The sequence below is a fragment of the Canis aureus genome, chromosome 31 (assembly GCF_053574225.1).
Source record: "Canis aureus isolate CA01 chromosome 31, VMU_Caureus_v.1.0, whole genome shotgun sequence".
Lineage (NCBI taxonomy): Eukaryota > Metazoa > Chordata > Mammalia > Carnivora > Canidae > Canis > Canis aureus.
In genome coordinates, this window is record NC_135641.1 from 22,941,914 (window position 1) to 22,955,498 (window position 13,585).

General features: G+C 36.1%; 1 protein-coding gene across 4 annotated transcripts in view; it reads left to right on the plus strand.

Annotated features, from left to right (window-relative positions):
- SENP2 (SUMO specific peptidase 2) overlaps positions 1–13,585 on the plus strand; it is a 31,786-nt gene that overhangs the window by 10,774 nt on the left and 7,427 nt on the right. For 3 of the 4 annotated variants that reach the window (XM_077879974.1, XM_077879975.1, XM_077879978.1), the window contains 9 exons: positions 2,864–3,032; positions 4,739–4,842; positions 6,160–6,254; positions 6,646–6,697; positions 7,494–7,560; positions 9,173–9,349; positions 10,663–10,794; positions 12,028–12,231; positions 12,775–12,854. In XM_077879974.1, the coding sequence (XP_077736100.1) occupies positions 2,864–3,032; positions 4,739–4,842; positions 6,160–6,254; positions 6,646–6,697; positions 7,494–7,560; positions 9,173–9,349; positions 10,663–10,794; positions 12,028–12,231; positions 12,775–12,854 (1,080 nt within the window). The remainder of the gene's footprint in view (positions 1–2,863; positions 3,033–4,738; positions 4,843–6,159; positions 6,255–6,645; positions 6,698–7,493; positions 7,561–9,172; positions 9,350–10,662; positions 10,795–12,027; positions 12,232–12,774; positions 12,855–13,585) is intronic. The other variant, XM_077879976.1, reaches the window with a different exon arrangement.

The window sequence follows — 13,585 nt, forward strand, 5'->3', positions numbered from 1 at the left end:
GCTGCCTTGCTGACTCAGTTGGTGGAGAATGTGCCTCTTGATGTTGGGGTTGTGGGTTCTAGCCCCCTGTTGGGCACAGAGATTACTTAAAAAAAAAAAGAAAGGCAAAGATGGATGCAATATCTTTCCTTATCTATCTAAAGCTGTTAATTATTTTAAAATTTCTTTTCCCTACTTTATTTCCTCTAAATTCCTTCCCCCACTTTGGTTTGATTTTATCTTTCATATTAGAGTCGTTTTTTGTTTTTGTTTTTGTTTTTAAATTGAGCTATAACTAACATTTATTTCAGGTCTACAATATAATGATTAGATATTTACATTAGATATTTATCTAATGATTAGATATTTAGTGATAATGATCACTATAATCAGTTTGGTTAATTATGCCTATCACCATCCATAGTTACATGTTTTTTTTTTCTTGTGATGAGAACTTTTAACGTCTACTCTCTTGGTAACTTTTAAATATACAATATAATATTATTAGCTATAGTCACCATGCTGTGCATTATATCCCATGACTTATTTATTTAATAACTGGAGGTTTGCACCTATGACTTTGGGTTTATTTGTTAAGATTCCATATATAAGTGAGATCATATTTGTCTTTCTCTGATTTATTTCACTTAACATCATACCCTTAGGGTCCCTCTGTGTTGTTGCAAGTGGCAAGATTTCCTTCCTTTTTGTGGTTTAATAATGTTTACTTTGTCTTTTTTTTATCCATTCATCTATCTATGAACACTTAGCTTGCTTCCATGTCTTGGCTGTTGTAAATAATGCTTAGGTGAACATGGGGATGCAAACATCTTTTCATATTAGAGTCTTTGTTCAAATATCTGGTAATCTTTGGCTCTTCATTCATGTTTAAGAATGAGACATTAACTGAAAGCAGCCCCTTTGCAGTTGGATAAATAACTGACTGTAGGGCTAAAAGAGAAAGTATGAATAAGTATCATTTTGTTATTTCTCATTTAATTCCATTATGGTCAGAGAATGTATTTTGTAGTATAGTTTCAGTTCTTTAAAATGTGTTAACCATCTGTTTTAGGTCCTAGAATATGGTCTGCTGGGTGATGTTCAGTGTGCACTTGAAAAGAATACATATTCTGTTGTTGTTAGGTGGAATGTTCTGTAAATTGTCACATAGGTCAAGTTGGCTGATAATGTTTTACTGGTCTTAGTGATTTTCTACTTGTTTACTGATTGATAAATGAAGAATGTTGATGTTTTCTACTACAATTGTGGATTTTTTTTTTATTTTTCCATCTAGTTATGTCAGTATTTGTCTTCATGTATTTTAAAACTTTGTAGATGAGTATATCTGATCCATATTTACCAGTTATTACCATTTTGCCATATTTGCTTCATCATGCTATCATATATAGCTAATATTTTTTTCCTGAAGCATTTGAGGGTAAATCTTAGATTCGTGCCCCTTTAATCATAAGTGCATGAGTGTATTTATTTCTTAAGACTGAGGACATTCACTTACATAATCACAGATAAACAAAATCAGAAAATTTAACATTGGGGATGCCTAGGTGGCTCAGTGGTTGAGCGTCTACCTTTGGCTCAGGGCATGATCCCAGGGCCTGGGATTGAGTCCTGCATCGGGCTCCCCTCAAGGAGCCTGCTTCTCCCTATGCCTACGTCTGTGCCTCTCTCTCTGTCTCTCATGAATAAATAAATAAAATCTTTTAAAAAATAAAAAAAGAAAAGGAAAATATAACATTGATACAATACTATTATGTTGTTTCATTTAAATTTTTCCATTATAGAGATTTTTTTTTTCTGGTCCAGGATTCAGTGCAAGATCATGCATTATATTTAATTTTCATGTCTTTTTGATCTCCTTTAATCTGGAACAATTCCTTAGCCTTTCTTTGTCTTTGATGGCATGAATATTTTTAGAGTAGAAGGCATTTCTTTTGTAGAATGTTTCCTAATTTTGTCTGATGTTTACTTGTTTCTTGTTCAAGATTATCCTGTTGGTTTTTTTTTTTTTTCCGTAAAAATACTACCTCGGTGGTTTATCCTTTCTAAAACATCACATCAATAGGGGTATGACAGGTATGGGTGGCGCAGCGGTTTGGCGCCTGCCTTTGGCCCAGGGCGCGATCCTGGAGACCCGGGATCGAATCCCACGTCAGGCTCCCGGTGCATGGAGCCTGCTTCTCCCTCTGCCTGTGTCTCTGCCTCTCTCTCTCTCTCTGTGACTATCATAAATAAATAAATTGAAAAAAATTAAAAAAAAATAGGGGTATGACACCAGTTTGACAGATTATTGGTAACTTTAAGAAAAGCGGTTTCTATCAGCAGCAATAAGGACTAGGTGGGGGCTTCATGGCTTCTATTTCTTTAGCATTCATTAATTTAGCATTCAGTAGATATTCACTGAATGCCTTGTGTCCTAGATCCTGTACTAGGATACAATGGTGAAAGGATGTAATCTCTGTTTTCATGGAATTTAAAGTTTAGTGTGGGATGTAGACATTAAACAAATAATGACACCAATAATTAATCCAGTGGTCCAGACATGATTAAAGGAAAAGTGTAGTACCAGAGAGGGTATGTGTCACAAGAGAGCTAAATCCACAGTTGTGGTTGGACAGTTGGGGTCAAGGAAGAAGGCAGAGACTTTCGTGTGGCAATCCTGGTGACTGTAGACAGATATTCCATAGCAGAATGCCAGGGTGTCCTCTGAACTAGAGATAGATTGAACTTTTGTGAATAGTCATTGTCTGATTTGACAGGAACAGGCTTAACACAGACAGCTTAATCGCAGGATGGTCTGGGAGCTTAGATTCCAGTAATTTAAGGAGTTTGTTGGTAACTTTTTCTTTTCTTTTTTTTCTCTCAGTTTTACTTTGAACTCAGAGGGGTACAACAGAAGACCAGGGGGCCGTCGTCATAGCAAAGGCACTTCAGAGAGTTCCTTAACCTGGAAGCCTCAGGAACAGGTTGTAACAGAGATGATTTCTGAAGAGGGTGGCAAGGGTCTGAGGCGTCCCCACTGTACCGTGGAGGAGGTAAGCCCTTTTAGCCTGATCTCTTTCTAAAAACATGTTATGGTTTTTAGGAGAGTAAGTAATGTGTGTCCTGGGGTACAGAATTCAGAATGGATGGAAAGGTGTACAGTGACTGTAAATTTCCCAGTCTCCCTTCCAGTACCTGGCCCCATGACCTTGTCTGATGGTTATTTAGCAAGTAACTGCTGGTACTTGTATATACCCTTCTGGAGATACTGTATACATACATAATTTAGTCAAGTTTCAGATTTTTTTTTTTCTCTATAGGATAAAAAAGGAATCATGCTAGGAAATAAGGAGATTATATTCCTTTTGGGTGTTTGACTTCTACTAACTTGTTTCTTTTATAAGGCATAATTGTGACTGAGCGAAGTAAACAGTGAACATGTCCACTTTTTCCTTTTTCAAGGCACTGTGCATGATGTCTTCATCAACAGTCTTCTTTTTACTTCCCTCTTGAGATCTTTGCTTATTCTAGGAGAATTTAGAATTATTCCTGTACTTGGCATTCCCAGGACCATCACCTGTCATGATTTGCTAGATGGTTTTTTAAGCCACTTAGTTTAATTAGTCAAAGAATTATTTATTTGAGGTCCAGGTGTTGTGCTAGTTGTCAGCAATTCAAAAATTGAGTAGCTTGTACCTAAGTAGTTGTAATCAGTGGAGGCAAGCAAAGAGAGGAATGGACTGAGGCAGACTTCAGTACCTCTTCAATGAGAAATCAGAGATGGGACTGAGCAAATATATAAGGTATACACAGGATATATTCTAGAAATATTAGAAAGTAATATTAGCAAGTGCATATTCATTAGCTAAGGGTAATATAAAGTTAGAGAAAGGAGCCTGAGTCTCAGATTTCAGTTTTGGATAAATACGTGTCACTGACTAAGATACCCGATGTGTTTAGGGGGAAGATGATGACTTCAGTTTTGGAGATTGTTTAAAGTGCCAGTGAAATACCCAAGAAGACCTCTCCCGTAGACTCTTGGATATAGGTGATGGGAGTTATGAGAAGAAGGCAGGGTTGGAGACACATTTCTGAATCTTCTGTATATTGGTGTTGGATAAATCAAGGGAGCTGGAGAGAGTACTCACTGAGAGAATGTAGTATGAGAGAAGAGATAATGGGCAGGCCATCAGCATTTGGGGGCAGGCAGAAGAAATAATCAGCAGTGGAAACTTGAGAAGATAAATCAGGAGTGTGTTGTCTAGGAGGGCACAAGGAGGTCAGCAGCATGAGGTGTTGGTGAGAGAGGTCAAGTAACATAAGGGCTGAGGAAGTATCTGCTGGATCTGGCTGTGGAAGTCACTGGTGATTTTGGTGGGACCAGATCCATTTTGGAAACTGAATATTCTGAATATGCAGGTGGATTATTTCTGTTGAGTGTTTCGTGATTGACAAAAACTGCTGTCAAAAACCCAGATACTATCAGAGTCTAGCAGATAATGAAAAGGAGTGGAGTAGAGTGGAGTCAATGGCCCATCTAAGGACTACATGGCTCCAGAGTGTTGATTCAGTTTTTTGAAAGAGGCTAGATTTTAGGGTTTTTCTTTTCAAATTTATAAAGTTGGTAATTAAAAGAACATTTAAAAGTGCTGGCAAATAAAACACATCCTGGGCTGCATTTGACCTTGTAGTCTCTAGTTATAATTTAATGATAGTTTTAATGTGTTAATACTTAAGTGACATCCTTTCTTTTATGTAGGGTGTTCAAAAAGAGGAAAGAGAGAAATACCGAAGGTTACTGGAGCGACTTAAAGAAGGTGGTCATGGAAACTCTGTTTCTCCTGGAACTCCAACTTATCACAGGTAAAAATGAGCTAACAAAAATAAATGCTTTGCCACACATCTTTTTCCTTATTTTTGGAGAGGGGATTGGTGAGAAAGGCTCTGTTGAGAAAAGAGATTTGCATTGTGAGAACTGGCCTTATAATTTGTCTGAACATTGTATCTAGTAATGAGATATATAGAGTGTAGTGGTTTTACAAAATAGATTTTTCTGTTAGCTTTAGAATGTTTTGTTCACAGGAACTCCTGAAACTCTGATATAGAAAAGTAGAATTACAGGTTGAAGTCAGGTTCTTGGAGAACAGAATGTTTTCCAACCTCTCCAGCACATACATTTACATTTCCCTTAGTGTCTTGTCTTTTTCTGTCTCTTCCCCCTCCTTCTCCTTTCCTACCCAGTTCTCCCTCCCTCCCACCCTAGCCTCTCTCTCTGATACACACACAGTCCCTGTGGCATCTCTGAATGCATTTTTGCAAGATTGAAAGTCTTCCACTTTAGAGACAAGATTAAAGTCACCCCAGGTTATAGAAAGTTTTCCTTATAGGACTTCTTGTTAAATACTGTAATGCTTTGGGCAAAACATGACAGTGGCAGAAGAAATTGATGTCTGGCTTTATATTCACCTGTAAAAACAGGACAGAAAATATGTGAGCTCAGCATTGAGGCACACATGGTAATTCTAACAAGTGGTGTGAGAATACACAGCAGAGGTGGGGGGGATCCTGGAAATTATGTAACAGCAAGTTGAAGGTGAAAGTGAAAAACAAGACTGCTTAGCTTGTTGAATGTACAAATAGCAAAAGATTATTTGTCTAGGAATTTTAACTTTTTTTGTGAGCTTTTTTTTTTCCTCTTAGTTTACTCCTGCAGAATGCTAGTATTTTGTTTTGACTAGTCACTGTTGGCAGCAGCACTATGCTTCATGAGCTTTTGCTCTTGTCATGTTAGCAAAATCCTCAAACTATTTTGCTGTTTTCATTCCTGCTTTTATTGTATTATTTTAGGATCCATTTCATTATGTCATTTAAAATTTTTCAGCTTTTAACTTGGGTTTTATCACACTGAGCTTTTTTGGTTGAGGTGGTGCTGAGGATTGAGAACATCCCATTCTAGCAATGTTGAAACTGGAGGTTAGGTAATTTGGCTGAAGTATTAGAATCAAGATTACACTCCTTGTATTCCAGGCCCAGATGGTGCTGTGTTGCATCCTCTCATAATTTGATGTTATAGGGTAATCAGTAACCCCTGTTTCGAGAAGCTTGTCAGATGGAGATGATGAATATTTATGGTAGACTTTCCTTTTGTATCTGACCTTCTTTACTTTTTGTGTTCTTAAGCTCTCAAAGAAGTCAGATGGACACATTAAAGACCAAAGGCTGGGGGGAAGAGCAAAGTCACGGAGTCAAAACAACTCAGTTTGTTCCAAAACAATGTGAGTTCCCAGATTTAGCCCTGTCTCCGTATATTGGCCTTAGTTCATGTGCATATGAAATTGAGAAGTGACATCCTAGTGAAAGATGGTATACCAAACTTTAGAGCATTGTCAGACCCCAGGGCTTTGACTTGGGTTTATCCAGTACAAGTAGTTTAGTAAAAAACTGTTCAATTCCTAGCTTCTACTTAGCAATATTTTGTGAGCCTAAAATTTCATTTCTTAATATTTATTTTGTTAATTTCTTTATATTTCACCACTAGCTGTTTACTAAATGGCATTAAATGATAAGTGAATGTCTTGTTACTTTGGAAACTATGTAAGTTGAAATTCTAGCTATATGATTGATTAATAAAGGAAACATAAAGTCTTTTCTTTATCATCTTCACAGATAGAGTTGTTGAAACAAGGGGACCGCTATGCTCAGTGAGAAGTGAGAAGAGGTACATGGTTCAGTTCATTCTAAGTTTTCTTTTGATATATTATTTTCTTTATAAGTTATATTAATGAATAACTATGTCTAAAGAATTATGAATTCTCCTCAGCTCTAACAGCTGGTCAGCATATATGGGTACGTGGGTAGCTGTTGTGTCAGATGCCCACACTAACTCGGAAGGTGCCCTTCTCTGCTGGGTGTTAGGGCTTGGGAGATGCAGGTGGCACTTGGATAAGAGTGCAATTGTGGTGGGCATCTTTGGGAATTAGCACCTCTAGTATAAGAACAGTAAAGGCAATTCTGTGTGCCTTTAGGATTTTGGATGATAGTTCCTTTAATAGCAGAGTATGGGGTAAGCTATGGCCCATTGTCCATATCTGGTCCACCTGCCTATTTTTTTTAGGTCAAGTTTTATTGGAACATATTCATGCTAATTCATTTACATACTATCTGGCTATTTTTAAACTATGATAGTTGAGAAGATGTGACAAAACTGTGAGACTTGGGGCACCTAACTGGCTCAGTCTGTAGAACCTGTGACCTTTGATTTTGGGTCTTCAGAGTTGTGAGTTTTAGCCCCACCTTAGACAGAGATTACTTAAAACAAAAACAAAAACATAAGACTTGCAGTGCCCAAAATATTTACTATCCTTTTTCAGAAAAATTTTGCTGACCCTTGGTTTAGAGGACTATATAAACTCAAGGCAGTTTTTGTTTACAAATTATTGTCTTATTTCTAAAACTAATCTCACATTTACAGGTTAAAATTATCCAGTCTATACTTTCCCAATATTTTTCCTCAGGTGTTGTTCAAAGGGGAAAATTTCTGATACAGAGAGGACAGTTGGAATCAGACTTGAAAATGAAGGTGTAAGTGGAAACTAGTTAAATTTTATATGTTTTACTCTTTCACCTGAACTATGTTAAAATGGTGCTCATGAAAAGTAAGAGAAATGAAAAATATTATTTTGATTTCTAATTTCATTGTTTTCTTTGAAAAAGCAGCAGGCTTTGAAGATACACAACTTTTGGCTTCCTTCTAAATTCCCGGATTTTTATCTCTGTATGGTGGCCAGTGTTTTTTTTTTTTTTTTTTTTTTTGTGAGAAAGATCAACATGCTTCTATCCCAACACTTATCTGTATTGCCTGGCTTCCTTTGGAGAATTTTAAAAAAGCATATGGTCTTTAGGAAAAATATGTTCAGGACCTTCTTTTTAGTTAAGATCTCAAGTTTATATGAAAATATTAGCAATCTCATGCTCTATTGGATTTTACATTTTTCTGTGTAAGTACTGGAATAAAAAGTGTTCCAGGGATCTCCGTAGTGATACCAACATTTTAAATAATAGCAGCAAAATGTTTTTACTAAACACTCAATATCTAAAAGAAATACATTTCTAAATTAAAGGCAACTTGAAATTTTAGACACATTTAAGATACATAGAAATACCAAAGTTTAGGGCACTGCTTATGTGAAGTATTAGTTTGATCAGGTTTTTCTCCCATTAGACCTCTTTGTAAGGATTAGTCTAAGTCTCAGAACATTCCCATTCCCAGTCATTTGGAGTGAAGTCTTTTGTATTGAGTTATCACCTGTGGAACACTAGCTGAAAAAAGAGGGGAAGTATGCCTGAGAGAGGACAGGAGCATATTTGGAACCTGGCTGAAGACTACTCGTGCTTCTGTCTGTGTTGAACCTGAAGGCTTTGCTGTCTGGGATCCTGGGTTGGGGTCGGGGCAGCAGCTGCCTGTTTCCGAGGCCTCGGATACTTAGTTAGCTAGAGTGAAGAGTACTGGCTCTGCATGTTGAGGGTACTGTAGTTCTAGTTTAAAGCTCTCTTTCTAACTCCATTTCTTAGTTTTAAAAGTTGGCCTACTTCAAATTCAGTGTTAAAGGTTACATAGGGTCACAATAAGGATGAATATTGTCAGAGTTTCTGGAATGCTGGCAGAGGTCTATTTGCTATCCCAAATGGCGCTTACATAGGTATTAATTTTGCAAAAATTAAGCGGTCTGTAAATTTTTCTGTAGTAAATAATTTTTAAAAATGAAATAGAGCAAGTTTACTTATTGTAAGGATGATAATGCTTTATTCTGAGTGATGGGATTATGGGTCATATGTTTTGCTTTTTTTTTTTAATATGTTTTGCTTTTTAAAAAACGTTTCAAAAAGTCTTGTAACCATCATGTTTTTCATAGGCTTAAGAGAACTGAAAATACTTTTCTTGCTGCCTATAGGGAAAGTGACAAGTGTTCTTCACGGTTTGTAATTGAGGTGTCCTGTGAGCCTTAGGTCTTGAGCATTTTTTTGCTCCCTCTCTCAGGGACAGACAGATATGCGAAAGCTCCTTTACTTATTTGGGAGATTGCTAATTCTCTCCTTTCAGGATAATGGCACTGTTTTATGTTTCATGTGTGATATATGTTTATATGTGTAAATATCAAACATGCCAATAGAATATAGAAACTTTTTTGATCAGAGGAGGGGACACCAGCTGGAACCTGACCTATCCGAAGAGGTGTCAGCCCGACTCCGCCTGGGCAGTGGGAGCAATGGCTTACTCAGGAGGAAAATGTCAATACTTGAGACAAAAGAAAAACATTGCTCAGGCAAAGAGAGGGATAAAAGGATGGATGATCTTCTTGAACTTACAGAGGTATTATTTCTTGTGTTGATCAGAATAAGAGACATATCTTTAAATAACCTCAGTTATCAAGACTTGAACACATGTTTTGTTTTGAGGAGTTTCTCCAGCCTAGGGATGAGTGTATGAAAGATATCAGGTCCAAGAGCTATCTAGTCACTGGCTACATTGATCACTAATGATCTGTGAAGGTAGCCTAAGGGATCAGAACATTAGTTCAGCAAATGTGAGTAGACATATTTGTCACATATATTTGGACATAATGGGTTCTTTGTAGATTTTCTTCAAATATTTTGGGTTACATACTATGAGTTTCGCATTAGGAATGAGTTCATTGCATTTCTTAAAAGTGATTATTGTTTACTAAAATGTCCCTTTCATTGATAATTGCATTTGAAAATAGTAAAAATTTATTTGAAAAGCCAAAGAAATGAAGGTAGTTAAAAATTCTCATTTTAAAGGTGAGCCTGTATGTTGGTTCCTTTTCCAATTTTTGTTAGTAGGTGGTGGTCCTATGTAGTCCTGTGCAGTGAGCACTTACTATATATTGGACATGCAAGTGGAGTGTCATAAAACGGCACAGTTGTGTGCAGTGGAGGAAGCAAGATTTAAAATATTTGAATGAAACTAATTTCTATTGAGTTTATAGATTCAATCTCAGTGGCTTAAATATGGTATGCATTTATCTGCATAATTATTCAGAGTCATGAAGTCATCTATTCAGTGAACACTCATTTGGTAGACCTTGCTTCCATTTTCCAGCTTCTCCCTGTTTGTTTATTCCCTTCATGTCCAAACTGTATAGTATCATCTCTTAGGGGTCCTAATTCTATTACTTTGATGTTTTAAAATAAAAGTTTAATAGGTAAATAAGGAAAGTGTGGAAATACTTTAAGAATATTGTGAAAGGAGCAAAGGCTAGAAAGTTAGACACTCCTGGGTTCCAGGCTGGGCTCTTCCTTTTAATAACTGTCTGACTTTGAGCATATAACCTAAATTCTCTGAGGTTCACCTCTTCTGTAAAATGGTGATAATACTTTTAGCACAAGCAAGGATTAATGATGTGCTTCAAGGATCTGGTACTATGTTTGGCTCATAGTGCTCAATAAATGGTAATGGGATAGTTGAAATTATACTTTAAATGTAAATATTATTACCTAATTATTGTTTCCAGAAGCCAGTAGTTGAACTTTTTTTTTTTTTTTTTTTTTTATAACCATTAGACTGCTCTGTATTTTAGAGATGAAAAGTTTGTTTTAGCCTCAGACTCTTGAAATCTGATTCTGGTTCTATTTAAAATACAACCTCTGGACTTTCTAATTCAGGACATGGAAAGGGAAATCAGTAATGCCCTAGGTCATGGCCCACAAGATGAAATCCTAAGTAGTGCTTTCAAGTTGCGAATCACTCGAGGTGATATCCAGACCTTGAAGAACTATCACTGGCTCAATGATGAAGTAAGTTCTTTTTGTTCCCATTCTATCACTATGCTTAACCATTTACTGTCTATAACCAGAGTGATCTCTACCTAATTATAAGGGGTTGGGAAAGCAGCTCTTAGTTTCATCATAAACAGAAATATCTCAAACCATAAAAGTGGTCAGTTGCGATTCTTTGCTGTCTTTAATTAGTCATGTTTCAATTTTCTGCATCAGTGCTTTGTTTCATCCACCACTTCATTTATGAGGAGTCTTCAGTGATTTTTTTTTTTTTTACAGATTTATTCATTTGTTTTTAAGTAAGTTCTGCGCCCAACATGGTGTTTGAGCTCACAACCCCAAGATCAAGAGTCGCATACTCTACTGACTCAGCCAGCCAGGCACCTCTTCAGTGACATTTTTATGAACCTTAGGTGTAGCTGATGAGAAGGAAGCAGCAAGTGATACTTTATTTTAGACGAATTCTTATAAGAGCCATTTTATTTTTTTCAATAATAAGGAGATAGACTGATCACTATACATACATGTATATGTAAAAATATGTCTTTTTCTTTGAGTGATAATGGTAAAAATTTGCCTAATCGTCATCTCGTATCTTTATATATTTAGCTAAAACTAGCTCTGAGTTCTTGCACATGTTCTCACTGGTCCTTTCCTTAACTCCCCAAAGTCCCTGCATTTTCCCCTTTGTCTTCCTTTCTCCTCCCCTCCCCAGATGGATGATGTATAAACACATTCATATAAAACTAGTATTTTTGTTTTACATTATGAATGTCATATATTTATGATAGAAAATTTGGAGGTACAGGAAAAGTAAAAGAAAAATATTCTAAAGTGTCACCACTCAAAAATAAAATATTAATGTTCAAGTATATTTTTTCCAGTTAATATTTTTTATACATGATAAAATTTATAAGTAGTAAAACTCTAGTTAATATTTCTGCATGTTTTTTCATGTGATATAGTTACATACACCTTTTCATTATTGCAGACTTTTTCCTTGAGTTTCTTCTCTTGGCTCTTTTGCTCACATGCTTCAAAAGTACAGTTTCACTCCTTAATTCCTTGCATTTTGCCCTGATTATCCTTTATTTTCCATATCCTGCCATAAACAGTCCTTTCATCCCCATCTCTAGTACCTTCCTTTCCTGAAGCTCCTTACCTTCTATTTCATCCTAATTCAGATAGGTAGAAATTTAGTTGTGGTAATGTACTTGCCATGTTCTGACGTTTACGCCCTTGGTATTACAGGTCATTAATTTTTATATGAATCTTCTGGTGGAAAGAAACAAAAAACAAGGGTATCCAGCACTTCATGCATTCAGTACCTTTTTCTATCCCAAATTAAAGTCGGGTGGTTACCAAGCAGTGAAAAGATGGACCAAAGGGGTCAATCTCTTTGAACAAGAACTTATTCTGGTTCCTATTCATCGGAAGGTACATTGGAGCCTCGTGGTGAGTTGAGAGGGTTAATTGTTGGAGTCTGTATAATGGCTGTTTTCTTGAATAATGAAGGCTATCCTTTTCTGTCCAGTTAAAAGTCCAGTAGTACATATAAAAGTGTACTCTGTAGAGTCGCTTCTTGGTTCTTGAGTTGAACAACTTAGAAAGCTAGATGGCATACAGGAAAACAGGAAAAGAGTTTTAGTACACGTATGAATTCTTTATTTGATTTCCTTAGTTTTGTTTACAAGATGGTACAGATTTATTATAGAAGAGTAAAGTATGATACAAACTAAAAAACAAAACCAAAAAAGCTCATCACTTTGAGAGGATCACTAATGTTTTGGTGAGTAAGTTTCTAGGCTTTTCTCCAGGACTAGAAGTACATACTTTTACAGAAATGAAGCTCTTATTACCTGTGATATTTTAGAAGAAATGTGTCTTAGAAATCCATTTATGTTGGTACATGTATTGACTTTTTAAAAGTTGCTTTTCCTTTTAGAAATAAAATTCTCCTGTTAAGATGTTTCTGGATGTTATGTTTTTCCATTACAGGTGATAGACCTAAGAAAAAGGTGTCTTAAATATCTGGATTCTATGGGACAAAAGGGCCACAGGATCTGTGAGATTCTCCTGTAAGTAAAGGCTGAAAAACTTCACTGCTGCATCATTGTGCCCTTGTTAGGTGATCTGTCTTCTATCTAAGCCTAGAAGGCTCTGGTGGATGGTAGTGTAATGTTTAGTGAATGTCCTTCTAGTTGTTCAGGAATTGACTTGAACTCATCTTATCAATAAAGAACCTAATATTTGATCTTAACGAGCACTTTTATTTAGTAGCATCACTGGAAACAAGTTTGTCATGCATTGTAATTGTAAAATATGTCTTATTAGGATGCTGTAATTTGAATTAGGATTCTTTGGGATTGATACATTATTCTGAATGTTTTAAAGAACTGTTAGCTAGGGAGTCTTATTCCTTGAATTCTTAAACCCACTCATGTCTCTATGCTTTCCAAGAGAGTTGGGTTCATCTCAGAACCAAGAGGTAACTTTTAAGTTAAAGCATATATGCTTTATAGGCAATATTTCAAATAGTAATTGCTAGAAACCTGCTTTTCAAGCATAGCTGCTTAACTGAGCTATGTAAAGTGGTGATATGAATTTCACAGTGAAGAAGCAGTTCAGTAAGAGCAGTCTCTCTGCTCACTGGAAGCAAATGGGAGTTCTCGTTTTTAATTTTAGTAAGGATACTTGAATAAGTTTTATAAGGATATGAACCTTTTAAATGGATGACAAGAAAACTTATTAACAACAGTTAGTTCCATTCTCTCTTTCTCAGTACTATTTTAGTGTAAAAGATTCTTTT